The sequence below is a fragment of the Streptopelia decaocto genome, assembly GCF_964273445.1.
Source record: "Streptopelia decaocto genome assembly, chromosome: 4".
Classification (NCBI taxonomy): domain Eukaryota; kingdom Metazoa; phylum Chordata; class Aves; order Columbiformes; family Columbidae; genus Streptopelia; species Streptopelia decaocto.
In genome coordinates this window covers 72,279,749-72,302,293 of record NC_138658.1, presented here as the reverse complement: position 1 = coordinate 72,302,293, position 22,545 = coordinate 72,279,749, and the positions used below count along the sequence as shown (strand labels likewise).

The 22,545-nt window shown below is 46.1% G+C and overlaps 1 protein-coding gene across 2 annotated transcripts in view; it reads right to left on the bottom strand.

Moving 5' to 3' along the window:
* The window catches only part of SMYD1 (SET and MYND domain containing 1), a 28,316-nt gene extending 6,437 nt beyond the window's left edge, over positions 1–21,879 (bottom strand). The window contains exons 1-6 of one of the 2 annotated variants that reach the window (XM_082051391.1): positions 21,689–21,879; positions 9,966–10,142; positions 9,059–9,272; positions 6,986–7,116; positions 5,034–5,072; positions 2,408–2,600 (exon numbers count right to left, since the gene is read on the bottom strand). In XM_082051391.1, the coding sequence (XP_081907517.1) occupies positions 2,408–2,600; positions 5,034–5,072; positions 6,986–7,116; positions 9,059–9,272; positions 9,966–10,142; positions 21,689–21,825 (891 nt within the window). In that variant the 5' untranslated portion in view covers positions 21,826–21,879. The remainder of the gene's footprint in view (positions 1–2,407; positions 2,601–5,033; positions 5,073–6,985; positions 7,117–9,058; positions 9,273–9,965; positions 10,143–21,688) is intronic. The other variant, XM_082051392.1, reaches the window with a different exon arrangement.
* Between the last annotated feature and the right edge of the window lie 666 nt (positions 21,880–22,545).

The window sequence follows — 22,545 nt, the reverse complement described above, 5'->3', positions numbered from 1 at the left end:
AGAGACCCAACGTTGCAATGAAGGAACCACAGATTTGGAGTCAGGTCTGTGGACCTGTGACGTTGTGTTTTTCCCACAGCTGGTCAATCAGATTTCTGAGGAATCTGTGAAATTCAGCTAGTTGTGAACAGCTCTTGAAAGTTTAGTATGGAAGCAAAACCAGTAGCTTTTCAGAGCAATACATCCCTCATCTATTTATGGATACATATGTATGTGTTATGATTCATTAGTCTATATTATTAGGCCAAAGCTATCAGAGCTAATCAGATTTTGGCAGCTGTTGGAGCAGCATGCAGGGTGTCCTAGTGTGCAAAGGCATTGTTAACGCCAGGGCAAATCACATCGCTATGCTGGCTGAGTAAAGACTCCTAGAATAGGTACTTTGACCAGCATTTCTGCAGCAGCTTTGTCTAATAAAAACCCTCTCTTGCATTTAGTAGACTCCCTAAGCCTGTTGCCATTATAAACAATAGGAACTTTGCTACTATTTGGAAGGGGTGGAGGACAGCAGGTCGGAGCGGCTGTTGAGGATGTAAGCTGTCAATCTTGCATATATTCATAGCACTTTTTCCACGCAGCTGCGAGCGCTGCCTGAATTCCAAAAACGCGATACAGCCGGTGTCCAGAAAACGTGCTCTGCGGGTGAGGTCAGTCTGGATACTTATTGTCTGTGGAGGGAGTGTATTTTTAATATCTGAAATCATGTACCTTGCATAGTTACAGGCTTTTTCTAGGCAAGCACTTCAGATTGTGGAGGACATTTACCCAAAAGTGCACGTCTTCACGCTGCATGCTGTAGGGCACCTCTAACGCTCATGGAAAGGGGATGGTGCATCTCACTGCTCGGTCAAGGCTTGATAGCAGGTGCTGAATGAGAGCTGAGATATTTTTATGCCATCCACTGGAGGACGTATGCAAAAATACTTGTACAGAAAGTCAGATGAAAATTATTCTGCATCAGAGGACTGAACTTTGGGATAGTTTACGTTAGAAGTAGGGACTTCAAGGTTTAGCTTTAAGATGAAGTTTTGGCAATTTAGTAATGGGATTGTCTGGCAGGGTCTTTTGCACTAGTGGGGAACCCTACAAGCAAAGAGTTTCATCTAGCCCAGTGTCCTACTTCCCATGGGAGCTCCCTGATACCAGTTTGATCCTATTTCTCCAAACATTTCTCAAGGACAGACTTTTGCTCTGCAATATCCAGCCTTTCCTGACTGCCACCTATACGAAAAAAGAGTCATGGGACTAAGCTTGGTTTTCTGGCAACTGTGCAACTCAATGACCTGACAATACATTAAAATGTTCTTTCCGTGCCTTGTCTTGTCTTCCCTTGTACACTTTGTAAAGCTTGCAGGAGTAGAAACCTCCTAAGCTAACACTTTCACAGAGAGAAAAAAAAAAATGAGCAATTATATCCTTGGGCAGAGGAACCAAAAACAAACTCTTAGAGCTACCAGCGTGCTCATAAACTGGAGCCACTGGCCAAGCAACACATCCCACTGCCAACAGCAGGACATAGACTTACATCCCCCCACCCGATGACTTGTGAGACCTCCAAGGAAAACGCAAATTACATAAAAATGAAAGGTGCAACATGTTAAATCTTCACAGTCAGTCTGCCCACAGCAGCAACACACAGAGAAATGTCAAGCAATGGTACAAGATAGGGACAGACTTTTCAGCAGGGCTTGTTGCTATAGGACAAGGGGTGATGGTTTTAAGCTAAAAGAGGGGAGATTCAGGCTGGACATGAGGAAGAAATTTTTGCCCCTGAGGGTGGTGAGAGCCTGGCCCAGGTTGGCCAGAGAGGTGGTGGATGAACCACACCTGGAGACATCCCAGGCCAGGCTGGACGGGGCTCTGAGCAACCTGAGGTGGGTGAAGATGTCCCTGCTCATGGCAGGGGTTGCACTGGATGAGCTTTGAGGGTCCCTTCTAACCCAAACTATTCTATGAAACTCCCTGTGACAGGCCTTTGTAAGGAGGGGCTGGAATTTCAGGCTTCCCTCCTGCCCAGAGCCCATGTGATGACACATGGTACACACTTTACAAACCACACAGCTTCAGCAGACCCTGCTGAGTCCCGTCACCGTGAACTACCTGCAGCGCGTTTTCTGTTCTGCTGTTCAAAACTTTGAATTCTTTTCAGTTAAAAAACTTGCACATATGTTACATAATAGGGTTTAAACTGGCCTTGTGTGGTGGGCTCAAATTGGTTTGGTCAATCAAGGTTCAGTTTTGTTCTCATTTTTTACATTGTCGCTGGTTAGGCTTCTGCCAAGATCTGACTCTGTTGCTATTGAGAGTGTCCCCTGGCTAAGGAACCACAGTCACAGAAACACAAAGATGCCTTTGGTGGAGGAGATGCAGCTGCCTCTGGGTTTGGACACAGCAGGACAAACCATACCTTGCCTTCCCCCTCCTTCACCGCCAGCATCAGGTCATCCTTGATCTGCTTCTTGCAGTGCTCGCAGGTGCAGTCGAAATAATATTGCTTCTTCAGCTGCTTCCGCCGCTCCTCACTCACGTTGAGGAAATCCACGTAGGAAACAGTCAGCTCGTCCCCTGGAGAGATCTTGGTCAGTGCCCGCAGCTCAATCCTGGGTGCAAAGGAGACAATATATGATCTTGGAGAAGCAACAGAAGCGAAGGTGCAACCACAGAGCCAGCGGGGACAAATCCTGCGACCTGCCCCTGCCTTGCAGGGCTGAGCCCTCACTCTTCAGAGAGGCAAATGCAGAGATGGGCAGCAGTCTGGTTAACTGAATACAGAGCAAAACTACAGTCACACCAGTTTCTGCTGCCCCTCTGCAAGTCCCTGGCAGGGACACGTAAGGGTCTGAGCTATAAACAGAGTACAGCCCCATTATTTGATCTGGGTAGAGGCTGAACCTAGGCATAAAGTTTTATTATGTTGCAGTAGATCTCACCAGAAGAAAACCCTGAGATCAGAAATACACAACAAACTTGTAAAATGCTGAGTTTGGACTTTGGGTCTTATTTTAAGTACTGCTTTGCATGATACCCACACATCCCTGGCTAGACTCCCAGAAACCAAGCTGGGCTGCTTTCGGTATCGTTTTCACTTGGAAAAGTTACGGGACATTCTCTCTGGGTCCTCAGTGAGAGATTCCTTCACCCTGTTCGTGCATCTCTACATAAAGGCTTAGAAACCATTTTTTTTTAAATAGTCTATTTTTTATATATAGCCCATTTGACCTGATATTGCTAATATTAAATACAAGGAAATCGACAATCTACGTTACTAAACCGAAATCTATAGCAGGTCCTTAATGTCAGGCTTTTGGAAAGCCAGGTCTTGGCACCTGCCTTGCTCTCATGTCTTTCTTCACAAAAGGTCTTGAATAACGCGGACACTCAAAACTGTTCCTGCTACAAGATGGACCTGGCGTGACCTGCTGGCTCCCACCTGAACACAAGAGGCTTTAGATGGGACCCAGTGAAGGTGTCACCAAAGGCCAGGTGGTGGCATAGGACCCAAAGATCTCACCAGGTGCATCATAAATAAGTCTTCTGTTGAGTGCAAGACTATTTCTGCATTATCATATTTCTGCAAAGGGATTGTAATTCCCTTGTAATTCCCGTTAAAATCTTTCAGTACATCTGAGCCTTTCAGCTGTACAAAAGCTGCTGTGAAAACTACTCTCTGAGGCTGGTCTTGACCTTCTCTGGGTGTCAGATGATATCAACAGCATATTTAATACCAAATTTTTCACTAAACATGCCATCATCACAAAGGGCAGCTATTAGTTATGTCGCAACAACAGGATAATGCCAGACAGAGAAAGGTGCACCCTGCTATTCCAGGAGAAAGTGCGTGAAAAAAAGAGCAATTCCCATCAGAAAGGTTTACACGTATAAACATTCCTGTTCACACTTAACAGGATCCTCGTTAAAGGGAGTCATGCAACCAGAGAAGCAAAATCAAAGCCTCTGACTTTTAGACTTTTATGATGCCCCTGATAGCCCAGGCACTGTTGGTGTATTTTAAGCAGCCATCCCTTGTGTCGAGGGGATTGACAGCATTCCAGATAAGGCTGGAAACACATGGCATATTTTAAAAGCTACGGTTAAAGAGACACTGTCAGCCCAGAGCAGCACACTGAGCTCTCCCCGTGCTTTTTCCCAGCATCTGCCCCGAGCACCAAGGACTTTGAAAGACGCACACATAGGCACAGTGAGTGCCCGATAACTCCAAACTCAAATTGCTCCAAAATAGCAACTCTAATCAGAAATGACACTCATTTGCCTGTTTTTATGGTCCTATCTATAATGCATTGTCAATGGTGAAAAAGAGCACTTTAATTATTTCACATCTTATTTGATGAAATTGCAAGTTTGCCTGAAATTAAAGTTTAAAGACAACAGTGTCCCTTTAACAGGACTGACTACAATATACCAAGTGCAGTGAGCTAAGCAGAGAACTTTTTTTTTTCATATATTTTCATGATTTCTTTAGTCTAGATCAGGTAACAGTGGCATCATTAAAAGGTAAAACATTAATCAAGTATTATGATAAAAAAGGATGAAGCCTCCATCTCATGGTATCACTATTGTAGTCAACACATTCAACGGGCACCGTTTGCTGCAGAAGAAACGTGGACTATTTAGTATGTCAGTAATGCAATCATTTCTCATTCCTAATACGCAAGGTTTTATTTTGGGCTGTACAAGATTAGCGAGACCTTGTTCTGACTTTCATGCTCTTGCCATAGGCAGGGGAGGAGAAATGAGAAGTGGAGAGGGGAAATACTGACAGGGAGGAAGGCAAGGCAGAGAGTGGGAAGACAAAGAGGAAATTTGCAGTATTATCACTATAATTTTAATTTACTACAAAATGCAGAGTTAAGTGAGGTTTGGGTTTAGTGGGGTTTTACAATTCAGAAAATGGGGGAAGTGAAATTTCCTGCAAACAGAGGAAGAGCCTCGGGCTGGTCGCAGCTTCTCCATTAAACACGGGGCATGAGGGGTACAGGGAAGGGGGGAGGATGATGCTTTCAAGACTGACCCACCTCATCTGTGTGTGGAACATTGATCTTACAGCCTCATGACTGAAAGACAAAACAAACATCTGCAGTTTGCACAGGTACAAGTACAACAACAACAGAAAAAGGGTACACACATAGGGCATTGGGACAAAGGGGTTCCCTGTGCCTAGCTTGTGATTCACTGCATGAGAGCTTCGCTTTTGCCCTGCAGCTGCTATAACCAAATTTTCCATCACTGGGATGTGGAGGATTTGTCAGAGAACACTGGCACTGTGATTTTAGGAACGGTCTCAGCCAGGGGGTGTGCAAAACACACTTCTGACATTTGGCAGGGACGAAGGGGATAGTTCTGTTGCACAGAAATGTCTCCACTGACACCAGTAGTTGTGCTCTTCGAAACACAGATAGAAGTGGAAATCAGACTGGCTTATCAACAACAGGGACTGTGCTCTGCATGGGGAGTTTAGTGAGTCCTCAAGTCTAATATTATGCCTTGAACTCTAATAGAGAGTTCAGCTCATACAGCAGGGGCTTATAATCATCTTTCCACACAAAGACTTCATAATTTACCTGGCCAGTTACCAGATGGTCAAGTTTACCAGGGTACATGTGGGAGCTTCAGCAAGCTGCCTGGCAAACAAAACGCCATTCCTCTACTTACCACCCAGAAAGTCAGACTTCAAGGTTGCTATAACTGCTAGAGACCTCCTTCACTTCCCAGGCTGGCTGGAGCCTCTCTCCATCATCCCACTATGGATCTGATCTGGGGCAACTGGATATCAGAGCACAGACTCCAACCTGACTTTGGATCAGAACCTATTTCCCAACAAGGTTGGGACAAGGTTCGTCCTCATGAAGTTTTGGTTTCTCTTTGCTCCTTTACCAGTTTATTGAGAAACTCTGGTATAACTTTATCGAGAAAAACCAGCAGCAAGTACTGGAGTGCACAAGCAACATGTTAGTTAAAGAAGGGGAGGCTGGGGTGGGAGGGGTTAACTTATAGCACATAAATATGGTGAATTTGTAAAATCTTAAGACCTAGAGGAAAATTCGGATGAAATAATGTGGCTGTGCAGTTTCTCGAAAGCAGTTTCCCACAGTTAATGTCCTTTACATGATGCAACTTGGTGGATCAGCAGCGGTTTGTATCTGTTGTGGCCCAGAGGCTGGGAAGTGCAGAGCATCCCTCCCGGGAGCTGCCCCCACTCCCATCTGTGCTGGAATATCCTGGTATTTCCCACTTCATCTTTACATCTCACACATCCCACAGAAGCTTTCTTACAGGTTTTGGGTGGGACTGGGGAATGGCCAGTGGCTTAGGGCATCCTGCACTCACACGTGACTCGGTTTGCAGTAACAGTCACAACTGTCACTAGGATCCCATTGCTAAAGAGTTAATCAGCGATTAACAGAGATGGTGTGCTCTCACAAAGATGAGGGTAGTGTTAGGAATGGTTATAAACACATCAGCAGAGAGTGATACACAGCTGGTCACAAACTTTGATTATGAGAAGCTCTTGGATTGTGGATTTGGTATAATCTTTAATAACTTATTAACTGTAATTTTTCCTTGATTATTTACATATAAAGCTTTCATATAGGGGGTGATCTAGGCAGCTACTTAGTACTTTATCTTCCTATTTTGAGCCTGGTTTCAAAACTTGCAGGAACGAGGGAAAAAATCTTTGGTGGTTCACTGGCTTTGGGATCAAACCTTGTGTATTCTTTAGTGCATCAGACGATAAGTTTAAAAATAACAACAATGAGAGAGAAAACAGATCCTCTTTAGAAAGAAAATCCTGCTTGGTTTGGTTTGATTTGGTTTAGTTTGGTTTGGTTTAGTTTGGTTTTTCTGAGCTAGAGAAGGAAACAAGAATGAACAGATTTTCTGGGGCAGGGACCTGACACCGAGGTGAGCTGCTGAGTTACCCATTAGGACATGTCCCCACTGCGCCCAAGGAAGGAGACCCACTCACTTGCCATTGTTGAAGATGACGGTGCAGTTGGGCCAGCAGTCATGGTTGGCCTGGCAGAGGTTGGGGAAGATGCCCACACCAACAGCCTGCAGTCCTCTTTGGTCACTGAGGGTAAAGCCGTTGCAGCTGATCTAGTCCCAAAACACAGGTGGGATGAAATGTTAAAAGAGAAAAACTGAACTCAGCCTCATTCATGATTTTTCAATTCCCACTGATCCTTTAGAAGAGGTGTAGCTTGAGCACCCCACCTCCAAACTTTAGGGAGAAAGGAGGGGTGCCTACAAGGTTAATGCAGAAAGTATTTGCAGAAACCACATCTTTAGATGGGATAAAATATCAGAAGAGAAGCAATGCAGGACTCAAGCAGATGGACCAACTCGGAGCCGGGCTGAGTAAATGCTGCAGAATATTGCTGTTAATATTCATTTGGGATGTCTAAGATAAATTTGGTTTGACCATGCGTTGGTTTCCTTATATTAATATTTGCTTCCTGCAAATAATTCAGAAAAAGGTCACAGGAAAATTAATTTGAGGCAACTCAAGCAGACCGTTGGCAGAAAGCAAAGTTCACACTTATTAAAACAGGTGTCAGGTAGAAATTAACCTTGTGAGCTGCATTCAACCTGGACACATTTCCTGGGTGGCTCACAGAGCTTATAAAAAACAATTACTACTGTTTGCTAACGAGTCCCAAACAGTTTTCAGAATGACTAGTTTTACATGACATATATACCAAGAATTATACTTTTCTATATGGCACATTATTATCATCACATATGAGTGGAATAGTTTTTAGTCACAAACATGACCAAAGGAAGTATTTACAAAGAGAAAATACAATGGGATGTACCAAAGGAAATAATTAATTCAGTTGCTAATTATTTCACTCTGTTAACAGTTTCATTTCCTTTCTTAGCTGATTCTGTACTTTATTTGTACTTCGTTACTTCTGCACAGGCAAGTTATGCCGGTCACCAGTACCTGGATCTCCCTGTGCCCAGTGAACTGGATCTTCTTTGTGGTGTGGGTAGCAAAGGATTAATATATATACTAAACCAGATCTCCAATATTCAATTATAACCTAAGTACATGGTGTTTCAAAAAGATGGCCCAAACATGTTACAATTACACAAAAATTTACAAAGTTAAATGAGTTATCAAGTTGTAGCAACCTTTTTATAAATGCTCCGTGTTCCTTCCACCTGCTGTACGGACTGTAAGAGTTTCATTCATGGGCAGTTCATGGTTGCAGAGATATAGTGATTTCAAATTGGGTCCATCTTTCTGAAACACCCTGTATATTTAGTAAAAATACATGTAAATGTATTTTCTCAAGTCTTCCAGGGGCAGAGAGATGCTCAGTGGGACTTGTGATGACCATGCAGCACCCAGGGTTGAGTGAGCCACTTCCCTGCAAGGTTTGACCAATAAAAAGTTTCAGACCTTGCCCTTGCTGTGCCTCAGTTTCCCAGTGTCAGTGCAGAAGGGATGCAGATGTGGAATGCAGCAGAATTCAAACGGCTTGCAGCAAATGCCAGTCTTAGCTCTCCAAATTGCTCTGGCCTCTTAAGGGCAAGAGAGGGCTGAACTGAGCCACCCACAACTCAGGCCAGCTGGAGACTTTCTCTGGGAAGCTGGAATTAAAAGCAGCCCCAGAGAGTTGGGTTTGTTCAGCCTGGAGATGAGAAGGCTCCAGGGAGACCTTATTACGACCTCTTCGTACTTAAAAGGGGACAATAATAAAGATGGGGACAGACTTTTTAGCAGAACCTGTTGCAAAAGTACAAGGGGTGATGGTTTTAAACTGGAAGAGGGGAGATTCAGGCTGGACATGAGGGAGAAATTGTTTACAGTGAGGGTGGTAAAACACTGTCCCAAGTTGCTCAGAGGGGTGGTGGATGCCCCATCCCTGGAGACATCCCAGGCCAGGCTGGACAGGGCTCTGAGCAAGCTGAGCTGATGAAGATGTCCCTGCTCATGGCAGGGGAGTTGGACTGGATGACCCTTAAAGGTCTTTTCCAACCCAGACTGTTCTATGACTCTACAATTTGCTCTCCCACCCCTCTGACATACCACCCCAAATATGTGGGAGATGTACTGCATGCCGAACTGCTGGCTGTGGGGCGGCCAAAACTCGAGGAAGCTCTCCACGTCGGCACGGAGCTCCTTCTTCTCCTCCTCATCGAAGCTGTCCACGTGGTTCTGCAGGTCATCGATGGAGACCAGGCAGCCTTCTGACAGCCCGCTGCCTTCCCTCTCGATCTTCCACATGATGCGGGCAGCCAGCCTGGCCAGGAGAGAGCACCAGAGTTGGAACCACCACCCAGTGCAAGGATAAAGACCAAAAAGGCCATCAAAATTCGTATCATGGGTGGAAAATTGTGTGCAGACAGACTGAGACAGGCTCAACATTGCGTGGCTGGTGGCTGGTCACCATCCAGGGGCTTTTGAAGGAAGGGGAGACACAGGGATTTGCTCTGGAATCTATGTTCTCATCTGGAGAAGTGCTACAGACCCTCCAGATCCCCAGCCCCCCATGGCAGCTCTCATTGCCTTGGGGATTTCATTCGTTTTCTTATGATGAAATTAGGATGTGAATCCAAATCAATCTACCCTGTAGACAAATTGGGGAAGAGTTCATCTCCTGTTCCACTTTTCCACCTACTCCCCACTTTTCCACACCTAAACAACCTCAGGTGGGTTTTCCTCACCACATTCATCTGCAGGAGAGTTTCTGGGGCCCAGCACCAAAAAAATAGGGGGATCACAACCTTCTCACATGCCAGGTGCTTCTCCAGGGCTGCATCCCATCAGCTCAGGGATGCTCCTGGCTTTTCCCAAACCACCTCCCACCACCACCCCATCCAAATCAGGCCACCCAGCTGTTCCTTGCCACACTCTGGAGGGATGTCCTGTCCTCTCCCACCATCCCCAGGCTTGACAATGAGCCAGGGAGCCAGGACCTTGGGCCAGCTCTCACCTGATGTTTTCGGTGGGTGCCTTGCCGTGCCTTTTGATAGCAGAACACTCATTTTTGTGGTTCAGCCAAGCCGCTCGCTGGCAGGTCCGGTCGCAGTAGTAGGCAAACTTGCACTGGCCGCAGCGGTGGAGCCTCTCCTGCCGTTTGAAGCAGGTGTGACAGATGACATGCGTCAGGCTGGAAGGACAGAAGGACGCGTTGGCTCGCACCTCAGTGAAGGGCCAGTTCCACCCGGTGACGGTCTTGCCAGCTTTGCATCCCTGGGCTCCCCACACCCACTGAGTATAGACCCTCTGAGAGTTTTTGGGAGGATGCAGAATCCTCCCACCCAACTTAATCCTCCGGCGCTTGCCCGCTGCTGTTGTTTTTCTGTTTGGCTACACCAAAGAGGCAAATATTTTCTCTAAAGCAGGACAGCAGTAAAGCATTCCCCGGCTCCCAGCCCTGTTGTCTGCAGCCCATCTGCTCCTCCTCAGCACTGCCACAATTAATAGGACCTTCAGTCTGTTTTTATTTTCTGTCTGGCCCGTGCTGATGCACCAGCCACCCTTTTGCTGAGCAGAAAGCAGATGCCAAATGAGCCTGTGGCTCAGGCGAGCATGAAGAAGACCACAAAGGCAAAGAGCCAGCCTGAGAGCTCCACCTGCCCACAAAGCCTCTGAATTTGGCTGAAGTGAACCCCTCTGAGCACCAAGGCTGTCTTGGGCCTCACATGGACCAACTCACAAAACGGAGCAGTGGCCGCCACCATGCCTGAGACTTAGGAAAACATTGGGTGAGATGGAGCACAGCTCTGAGCCATCCTAACTGCTGTCCTAAGCTTTCCTTGGGCACAGTGTGGGGATAAAAATATACATCAGAAATGCCCTGTTAGAGAGCAGGCCAGAGGAGTAGCACAAGGAAGAAAACTGATAGATCAAAGTGCTTGCATAGGGAAACCCTGTGTTTGTACTGCTTGAAACCAAAATCTGTTTCCATGGATTACAAAGCAGCTTTGTCACTTCTTTTTGTCACTAGGCCAAAGGTGTAGCTGTACTAGACGCATTGCACTTGACATTTGCAGCATTCTGTTGGAAGTCACATGGAGAAACAAAAAAACCTGCCACCTTCAAGGTAGATCTTCTCATCACAGAGTGGTTTATGCCTTCTCCTTCCTTTGGTTGTGGTACAAGTCTCCTGGCTGTCCATCATCAGCACACAGCAGCACAGAGCCCTGGACCAGGTGGGCTTGGGGCTCTTCTGGTCCCAGTAACTCCAGACAGATACTTATCATGGATTAGTGAAGATCTGAGGGACCAGGGCAGGCTCCCAGCTGTCCAGCAGACCTCCAAGTATGAATGCCAAGGCATGAATGGACTTTGAAGGAACACCAGGCAGCTGAAGACAGAGGAAACATGAACTCTCAAGAGCCCTCGGGGGCATTGGCTGGGGTAGGACATGGGGTGCACTGGCAGTAATACCAAGCTCAGGGAGCAGTACTTGCGTTTATGAGCATCATAAGATTTTATTAATAAAATTAGGGGATCTTTCATTTGCACAAGGCTGGTGTGTTGCTGAGTGGAGAACATCAATGATGCACTGCTGGTCAGTGGCCCAGAATATGCCACCCATGAGGGTGTTGTTAATCATTAAAGATAATGAGCACAGTGCCTGATGTTCTCTGCTATGAGGGCATGAAGTCCTCCCTGCTTAGTCCAGCATCAGCTTTAGTGCTGTGCTCCTCAGGACACTTAAAACCTTCCTGCAGACAGGCCAGCAGTGCAGATTTCTCCTCCGAGTTCAAAAGCCTCTGGTGCCAGCAGCAGTGAGTGCTGCTAACCAGCTATTCCGGCTCCTGGCTCTGCGGTTTAACTGGCTGAGAGGTTAATTGTGAGTTAGACAGTCAGAGGATAGCTGGGAAATACTTTTCAAAAGGAACAGGTTTCTTGTTTGGGGGTTCAAAACAGGATTTCCAAGAAGCATCCTACGATTGTATGCATGTAAGTATAACCAAGGCTGGGGGAGGAACACATCAGAGGACACTGATGAAGAAGTCTAACCTCATGGCCTTCCTCCCAGAGTTTCCAGGGCCCCAGACCAAGAGGAAACCCCTTTCACATGTCCAGCTGTTTGCTCCCAGGACTTAATCCATTGGGAAGGAGGGGTAGACACTTTAGTCTCCTGCCCAAACAACTTTGGGAGTCTGTCCTTGCTGCTAGAGAAGGCTTTTCACTGCCTGATTTGGTACCCCCAGCTATCTGCTTCTCCATGCAACTGCTCACTTTATCTCTGCCTCCAGCCAGGCTCGACAGTACAGGCGAATTTGAATTCCCACCACTTAGACATTGCTGGTCTGAGGAGGGAGGTTCTCCTCATTGCAAAAAGCTCACTGACCACAGAGGCTTCACCACCAAGGGAACATTATCATCACACACAGCCCATAGTGGGGAAACCGAGGCACAAGGAAATAAAAATATTATTGATAATCACATGAAGATGCTGTGCCACAGGTGGGAATCAGACCCACAGTTCCAGAGTCCCCAGCCACAAAACTGACCTGCCTCTCCACTATATATATATATATATAAATACATATGCATATTTATATCTGTCACAGTACACTCAAAATGCACTTTCATTCCTCTGGCAGTGTTGCATGAGCTGCTGACACAACCCGGCCTGTGCCTTGGCTCTTGCAGGGTAAAGAGCTCCACTGATGTAAAGCAGAGGGCCATTGATTTAGAGCAGGGGCAGACCCACAGCAGACAAAACCACGTGTGAAAATGAGGTTTGGAAGGTGAGAGCGAGCAGTGCCTGTGCAGGGGAGGGAGCACAATGCCAGGTCAGCATCTGGAACGGGGGCGGGGGGGGGCACATGTCTAGGAAAGGGGACGCAGCCAACTCCATTAAGTCAAATGAAAGAGCTGGGAGATGGTGAGAAATGTGAGGCTGTGCTCTGTCAGCTGTCAAGTCAGAGGGGCAGAGAGATGACACTCCTTGTAAGGCAAAGGATTGCTGAGAGACGATAAAACTTGCGTGGATACTTTGTGCCAGGAAGCACGGGGAGATATCTCGGGCAGGGGATGGGGTCCCTCTCGCCGCCTGTGTGTTTTGAGGGTGGTCAGAAAGAGAAAAGGCAGTTAAACAAGTTTCCCTGTAAAGAGGAATGACAGCTCAGAGGAAAACCCAAGTGCTCAAAACCCAAGTCCTCAAACAGGGTCTTGTCTTCCCTCAGCTCTCTGAGAACGGAAAAATGCTGAAGTGTGAGGTCTGCATTTTGCTGTTTATCATATAGGGTGCCCAGAGCTCCCAAAGGAACCCCAGCTGGCAGAACTCACCAACAGCCCTGGAAAGCCCTTGTTTCTGAGGAGAGGCAGAAATGCACAAAAAAAACCCCAAAAGTTATATGGGCCTTCCTGAGGAGGTGAAGGAACAGTTCATGTGGTATTGATACTGCAGACACAACTACTCACAGGGTAATCTGACTGGCAGGTATAAGAAATACCTCATCTCTCACAAAAGAAGACTGGGGTTATTGATAATGTGCATTACCAGGACTCCAGAGGCTTGGGCTCAACTCCTGGCACAGTACAAAAATCAAGAGACACAGGTATTTGAGATCTGTTGCCTAAATCTTCACCAAACATTGTTCAAGCACTGCTTGGCCATGCAAACTCCTGCAGTCCTGGAGGTGCTCAGAGCCAGACGTCCCAAATGGGATGGCAAAGTGGGTCTCTGCCTTGGTCCCAGGGCTGGATCTTCTGACAGGCTCTGATACCATCTGTTCTAGAGGCAGACAACACCAAGGACAGCAAAGGCTTGCAGTGGTCCACAGTGTCCCCGTCATCCCCTCTGCAATGGTTAAAGTCTCCCAAGGATGGGGGGAGCAGCCTGAGGTCACCAAGTCTCTCAGCTTGTGGAAATCACTAATCTCTGTCTGGCCTAGAAAGTGTTTGTCACAACTCAAAATGGCTCCAGGTAGCCCAGATGGAGTTTTCTCCCCCTGTAAAGAGAACAGCCCATGCCATGTGGTCAGGATGATGGATCGCCAGGCGGCACTGAAGGTTTCTGGAGAGATTTGTGGTACCTCCACAGGAGCTCTGAAGGTTTGAACCCTTAGACACTCGCAACTCAATTTCCCTTGGTTTAACACAAGGATAATACAACAGCTTTCTGCTGCGTCCATGTACACCACAGCCTCTGGGGTGATCTCCGGCCACTCATTCATTGACATCTTCCACACATAGTGAGAACTTCTTTTTTTCACCCTGTCCAAAAGCAGGATCGTCATTAGCACAGTGATGTGTCCAGCCTTTCAAAACCTTGCCAGGTCAGGGATTTAGGGTTGACTTGGAGGGCAGATGCCACTGACTGACTCACTAAATGACTTTCTGTGGAGCCTCAGGTTTCCTTGGCTTCTCATCCAAGTGTCAGCCCAGCTGAACTCTGCGGGGCTCACGAGCTCTGATGTTACGTGGATGAGATGCACAACTACAACTAATTCTGGACGTAGCTACAGTCACAAAAGCAATGATTCAATGTCCCAGTCAGCAAATGCAAGAGGTAACAGCACTGTCAGCTAAACCATGGCTCCTGCAAGCACGGCTCTTGGTGAAAGCAGAAGAAACAAATAGCTCTTGTGACTGCTTGGATGGGATTCAGATGGATTAAGATCTGTTGGACCTGCCAGGACAGAGGCCTGAGCACCATCACAGGAAATATATTAACCTCATCTCTGAGATATGCACAACCCAAACATCTGCCAGTCATCTCCCGTCCAGCACTCACAGCGTCTCATTCACTGATCTGGAATCGCAGAATCATAGAATAGTTTGGGTTGGAAGGGACCTTCAAAGCTCATCCAGTGCCACCCCCTGCCATGAGCAGGGACATCTTCACCAGCTCAGCTTGCTCAGAGCCCGGTCCAGCCTGGCCTGGGATGTCTCCAGGGATGGGGCATCCACCACCTCTCTGGCCAACCTGAGCCAGTGTTCCACCACCCTCAGTGTAAAAAATTTCTTCCCTATGTCCAGCCTGAATCTCCCCTCCTTTAGTTTAAAACCATCACCCCTTGTCCTATGACAACAGGCCCTGCTAAAAAGTCTGTCCCCATCTTTCTTATTGGCCCCTTTTAAGTACTGAAAGGCCACAATAAGGTCTCCCTGGAGCCTTCTCTTCTCCAGCTGAATAACCCAACTATCTCAGCCTGTCCTCATAGGAGAGGATGAAAGATTAAAAGATGAATTTATGTTCAAAGTTCCTTCTTCATTCATTAGACGGAGGCTTTTTCAATCATGCATGGATTCTGGAGATATGCTTTAAAATTCAAGAGGCAATATAAAATATCTAAGTATGCATGAGAGTCAAAGTCCCAGAGACAAAACCATTTTAATAACAAAGCCCCGTCAAGCAGGGTCTTCTGCTGACTTAGAAAAGCAAGGTGAGATGGCTGTAGTGAAAAGGAATAAAAGGAGGATTTCATTGAATAGCTAATGGACATGGTGAGAAGCTGCCAAACTATTTAACGTGAATTTATTCCATTCTGTACATGACAGATGACACACACAGATGACCTAACTTACATCTAAGTCCACCTGCTCCATATTTATTATTGGCTGACTAGGCATCTCTCTCCTCAATGTCCTACAGAGGACAACATAAGAATAGCCTAAGATGAAAGTAAAGTCAACTTGGCTTTCAAAAGAGAGGCTGAAACACTTTATTAAACACAACAGCCTAAGGAAATGCACCTCCCCTTTCAGCAAGGAAAGGAAAAGGAGTGAATATCTGGCTTCTACTGAGGATACATGTAATGGTGAATTATCAGCATGAGAATCATTTTGCTCCTTTAAAAAAGGGGGTTGGAACTTAGTACATTTATTTCTAAATGTCAGGGATGGCACATCCCAGTTTGTCCAATTTGAGTAGCGGATTTATTTGGAATAATTTTAGACTATTTAATTTTACTCTTTAATTACAGGCTTTCTCAGCCTCTTTTTAAAGAAGTGTGGATGTGGTTTCCTTTAAAAAAGTTTGGTTCTCTCACAGGTTTTATTTAAGCTTTTGGGCAAATTAAACAATAATAAAAAATCAAACCCCAGAAAAATTTAAACAATGTGATCACATTAGCTCTCAGTTTTTATTGGTATAAAAGAATTTGCTTCCTTAATTTTTTCAGAGTCATACTGGTATGGAAAATTTTACATTTCTTGTATCCATAAGTCATCCCAGCTACAATCATTGAGCTCCCCACGTTTCCCTTGGAAGATGTTTTAGGCCTGCTTCATACATCAGAAAGGAGAGCAAAAATTGCATGATCTCAGGTTTTTAAGCAATTTGCAGATCACTCATCAAGCAGATCTTCAAGTGATCGTGGCTTTCTACCACATGACACTGTTTGCCTTGACTACTGCCTCTCAAACCCCGCTGGTTAAAGAGCAAACCTTCTCTTGACGAAGGTTGGCAGAGATTTATATCAGGCATCCCCATGCCTGTAGGAAATGTAAACTCCTACGGGCTCCAGAGCCAAGTGACACGGCAGAGGAGAAGGTCACATACTGTACATGGAGCCCAGGCGACGGGAATGCCTGAAGGTGGCAGAGAGGAAAGGAGACCTGGGATCTTCAAAGAGAAAGTGAAGAAGAAGGAGAGAAAGATTAAACCCCAGCACATAAGCAGAGCACTAGGGAAAGTTTCACTGGGAGGTAATGTTAGCGAGGAATGCACAGGGGCTTTGCTAATCCAAAAATCACACCAACAAAGGCAAAGAATCCCTTGAAAAGAGATATTTCCAACATTCTGTATCTATTTTAGGGCAAAGCAAGCCTAACACTGTTGTTTTCCGAGAGCTATTTCAGCTGGTAACAGTGAGGCTGATTCAAATGCAGATCAGACAGGGTGTCTGCACTTTATCCAAACAACGAATCCCAGAGATCACACTGAGTTCTGCACCCTCTTTCAATCAATATTCACTGTCTCTCCAAACAACCTGCTCTAGTTCAGGCAGAAATAACAGGCTTGATGCAGGAGTCAACACCAAGTGACCATGTGTTAAGCAGAAGGTTCTAGAATCATAGAATCATGGAATGGTTTGGGATGGAAAGGACCTTTAAAGGTCACCCTGTCCAACCCCCCTGCAGTGAGCAGGGTTAGCCTGGTGAGTCATACCCTGGCCTTGAAATCTAAGAAACTATGAGCTGGCTGCTGTCTATAGGAACTTTCTTTAGCTTCACTTTGAGTTTTATGAACTTCTGGACTCAATGTCTGTGACACCAGGTAAGAAACCGCTGCTCAGGTGACCATCATTGGGTTGAAGAGTACAAGCCCTCACCAGCCTTAATGACTTCGGGAACCTTCAGTGACCTTCAGGGCCCCTGTGACCTTCAGGACCTTCCAGGGTGGGATGCAGTCTGCAAATTTAGACACCTAGATGTGCTCATCTGTACCCTCAGTGTCCAAGTTCCCATCAAAACACTTAGTGGGGTCTGGAAAGATGTTCAGCTCAAAAGTAGGTGTGTGTTTGGCGCACACTATAGTCCTCCATTTATTATGACGGGCACTTAGGGGTGGTTTCGCTTGCCTGGACACAGGGGTTTAGTGTTATTTTAGGCTCTGCAGGGACACCCATCTGGCCTGAGAGGAGGCCTGATTCTCATAAATCCTGTTTTGTACCTGTCAGCCCTAAGAGGATGTCTGAGACACCCTGGGGCATCTCAAATGACACTGAATGCCAACGGCACCAAGTCCTGCCCTTAGCACCACACAGACACTTATAGCAGACCTTCGTTTTGGGTGTCTTAATTCACAGGCTGAGTCCCAAAGCATGTTGCTGGACAAGCCATCACATCATCTTGTCCAGTTAAATCAATGGGTCTTACTTGTTGAGAGTATGATGGCTGATTATAGCATTTTGTCAAAGAAAATATTTCTCCTTTTCCTGGCAAAATAAAACTCTCAACACCTCCTCAAACTCAACCTCCCGCTGAAAGACAGACATTCATACAGACATTCATACAGTGCAGCTGGGCAGCAGCCTCAGGTCCAAATTACTACAGCAGTTCCTCACATCAATACACAGAAAAAGGGCCTTGGCATCATTTTAGGCCAAAGCATGGTGTATCCCCACTTTCTGCTGTGAGCCCCTGTCACTGGATGCCGAGATTACTTGTCCAGGCTCCTTGGATCCCTGTACAGTTGGGGCAAAAAGGTTTGTTCTTCTGATAGTTCCTCAGAGTTTCTGCTATGCAACAGTCCTGTGGAGGGGTTCCTCACTTACACACCTGAAGTTAAACACCTACAGCAAGTAATGCAAATTTTTCATTTCATAATTATGTTCTTCACAAGGTCAAATGATGATCAGTTTTTATGGGGCTCCTGTTTCTGAAAAAGTAACAACTCCCATTTTTGGCATCTTTGTGACTGGGCACAAACACAACCCACTTCCCATCCTGCAGTACAGCCAACCCAAGAAAACAGTTGTATCTCTGATGATCTGCTCCTACTAATCTGATGAAGAGACCTTCCCTTTGCCTGCTGTGTCACCACATCACATGCAGCCATGTAGCACATCGCAGTGTGGCCACTATAGCACGATTGCCACCTGATTCCATCACTTGATTTCCACAGCAAAATTCAGGGGCAGGATTTCAGGGGCTCAGCACCCACACTGGAACCAGGTTTCCCAAAGGACTGAGCTCTTCAAAGGGCTGCAAAGTACAGACCAGCTCTGCACGCTGGTGCTTCTGTGGTGGCCTTTGTACACAAAGAAAGCTGAGCTCTGTGGAAAATCTGGTCACCAGGACCTGAGCTGAGAAATTAAGACCACCAATCCCTCATATTTGAATTGCCTTTCCACAGTACACATACACACTGTTTTCAGCAAGAGACAAAGATGTTGAATGGAATTAGGATGAGGGACTCTGGAATTAGGGTTTCCCAATGCAGGGTGAGGCACTTTTTAACCGTGTAGAGTCAACACTGGTTTTAGGACCTATACAGGTCTGTTGGTGGGCAGGGAAAAACTCATGACTCTTCACACTGAGGTGTTCAGTCTGGAGAAAAGAAGCTCCGGGGAGACCTTATTGTGGCCTTTCTATACTTAGAAGTGGCTGATAAGAAAAATACAGACAGACTTTTTAGCAGGGCCTGTTGTGATAGGACAAGGGATGATGGTTTTAAACTAAAAGAGGGGAGATTCAGATTAGACATGGGGAAGAAATTTTTTAAACTGAGGGTGATGAAACACTGTCCCAGGTTGCCCAGAGAGGTGGTGGATGCCCCATCCCTGGAGACATCCCAGGCCAGGCTGGATGGGGCTCTGAGCAACCTGATCTGGTGAAGATGTCCCTGCTCATGGCAGGGGTGGCACTGGGTGAGCTTTGAAGGTCCCTTCCAACCCAAACTATTCTGTGATTCTTGATTCACTGGAGTCTTCATCCATGCAGAGGCAACAGCAGAACCTTCAGTGCAAAACCAGCCACCGTGGCTTAGTATGGATTTATTCTTGTAAGTCCTACAATGATCCAGGCTACCCTTCTTTGATAGCAATCAGTTCAATGAGCGTTTAAGCAATTAAGTACCCTGCAACAGTAGAAGGTACCTTCAAAACCAAAGCTCTGTGTGTGTGTGAAAAGCATCAGAGCAGTTTTCACACAAAAAAATGTATGTTCCCAATATATCTCAGGCCCAGGATATCACCTGTCAATGAGCATTTAGTTGGCACCACCTGCTTCAGAGATTTGGGGAATACATTTCACCACTTACATAAAATGCTTTTGGAAGAAATCTGCTGCGGGTAAGAGTCTCTTACTGCACAGCAGCATAAAGAGGCAGAGAGAAAATGACTGAAGCCATCCCCATCCTCTGCGGTTGAGAGCAGGGATGTGTTTACTTTACTACTGTGCTGCTCAGTGCCTGGACCTACCAAACAAACCCAGCCTGGGGAGGGAGGGAAGCACATCTCTCCCCGACCGAGGTTTGCTGTTGGAAACCTAAGCCTAAGACACAAGTCTGCAGCCTGAGAGCCCGATGTGGTGACAGTTTCTCCCCTTATCTCACATTACACCGTGACATTTGAAAATGCAGTGAGGTTGTAGCTCTTTGCCACGGGCAGCTCTACTCTGGGCCTGATGCTCGCAACATTTCACATACAAGAAAACAAATTCTCAACCAGTAATCAAAAGGTAAAATGTTTTCAATGGTTTAAAGGACAGTTAGTGTTTTTAATAAAACATATGGGAGAAAACATTGTCCATAAGCACTTCTGAAGCAAACATTGTATCACAGCCAGATTCCAGCTAGTGACAGAAGTGAAACTAAAGCACAAGAGCTAAAAGGGCATGTCAAGGAGATGGTTTCGTCATTAACTACTGTAATTGGGCTCGGGGTTAAGAATTCTGGAACTTAACATTTTAAAATAAAAAGTAACATTTTTAATATGAGCTCTTGCAATGATGTATTAGAATACAACTAGAAAGTGTCATTGCTGCTACTGTAGAGACTCATGAACATGTTTACCCACTGATAGTACAAAGGCAAGGAAAAAGTGAATGAAAAACACAAAACCCCCTGATTTCCTGCTCTGTCCATTTAATCTCCAATTCTCTGCTATTGCCAGGTCACACAGTATCACAAATTAGCTTCAGCTACAAGATGATCCAGATTAAAGCAACAGCATGAGCTCTGCTTGCATCCCAGACTTCGTTTGCGCAGCTGAATCAAACAGGGAAAGCTCAGCGAGGCAGAATCACTCACCGCCCTATTTTGTGTGCAGAACATTCACTGAAGTCACTGGTAGTTTGGGGCAAATAATTCAGTTTCAGGACTCACCATGATGCCCTTGAAGAACGTTTACAAACTTCCTAAGCCCAGAATGAAACCTTCAGCTGACATCTAGCTCCTTGGTTTAGAAGTTTAGACTAAGCTCTGTTACAAGGCTGAACAAATTCCATTCATGTCTGAGGCTTTATTCTAGATTTATCCCATAAGAGATTAACATGGAAATGGGTTCTTTGTGTCTTTTAGCTTTCAGGGTATTTAAGTGAATCTTGCACTGATTTGAAGGATAGAAGTGGGCATGTACCAGACACACCAGCAGTGCAGGTTGATTGACTGCTGTTTGTCTTTGAAACAAGCAGCAGAAAAATTCAGTTTCTGGCTACATCAGTGTGAATAAAACTTTAAAACCAGTCTCATGCAAGAGTGAAAGCAAAACCTTGTCTCCGGTTAACTCAGCCAGCTATAAATATAAAATCACTTTAACAGAAACAAGATCATTTGCAGATCCCCACCGGCTTCAGGTTTGAAGGCAGCGGGCAGTGAATCTGTGTGTGCAGCTCGGGGTTCTATCACACATTATACACAGGAGGCTCCAGCAAAATCCATCTGAGATTGCCGTACCTGAATTACACTAAGTCCTGGCAGCTCACCGGAGTGTAACATGGGTCTGGTTTTGTGAGGCACTGAATACACGCAACTTTCACCGCATTTGGTAAAAGCTGAGGGCACCGAGCACCTTGCAAGATCACATCCTGGAAACAGATTGCACTGTATTAAAAGTAAAAAAGCTGATCTGAAGCCAGGGAAGGACATTCCCTGTAGGCTGTGAATGTGTCTTTACAGAAGACTTCCCCTTGCACCCTCCTGTGATGCTGTCCAGACGCTTTCAAACTTTCACCCGCCCAGCCAGATGAAATTTTGCATCGAGACGACTTTCAGCCTGTGTTTTACAAGCGCTTTTCTCTTACCTATCAAAAACCACGGCTGCATAGGCTGGCTCCGCAAAGATGACATCCCCGGGCAAGAATTCCTTCTGCGCTTTCAAGCCCCTGCCTTTGCCTTCAGTTGTGAACACTTCGACTGACTCCATTCCCCCTCTGGTCATCCCAAGGGACCCCAAGGTTCGGGAGGTGGGTATCTCAGAGCCAGCCAAATGTCCCGTCACTCCTGTCAACTTCGACTTGCTGCAAGACCAGGCTTATAAAAGGACCGGTCCACCCCCACCCCCCGGCCACACCATTTCCTATAGGAGAGCGAGGGGGTGGGAGCAGGAGAGGGGAAGATCCTCCACGTAATATCACCAAATTACGCAGAGGAGGCACAGGGCTGGGACCACTGCTTCGTTAGGAAAACCCCCTCCGAAAACCACGTTTGGAATTGTTTCTCCCAACCACAAGCAGTTGTATATGTTACGACTCAGATTAATTTATAGTCTCCCATTGGAGAGAGAATGTATTCTCTTTGCAGGGTATTTTTAGCAACCACATGCTTCTGTCTCTCAGGAAGCAACAGCTGAGACAGTGGGACAGGGTGGGCTGGTCTGCATATTTCCGACCCCTTCCACTGTCATCTGGCTTTTTCCAGAAATTAAACAATGCTGCTTTATTTTTACCCTCCAGGAGATGGATGGTGTGTTTCGAGGCAGGGATAAGAGCAAAACACACACACCCTGAAATTCTCAGCATCCTCCGTCACCACCAGAGCCTGGAAAAGGGGAGTCACCTCCCAAATGCTGGTGGCAGCGGGAAAAGCGTGAAAGGAGCTGGAATCACAGAATCCCAGACTGGTTGGGGTTGGAAGGGACCTCTGGAGATCATCCAGTCCA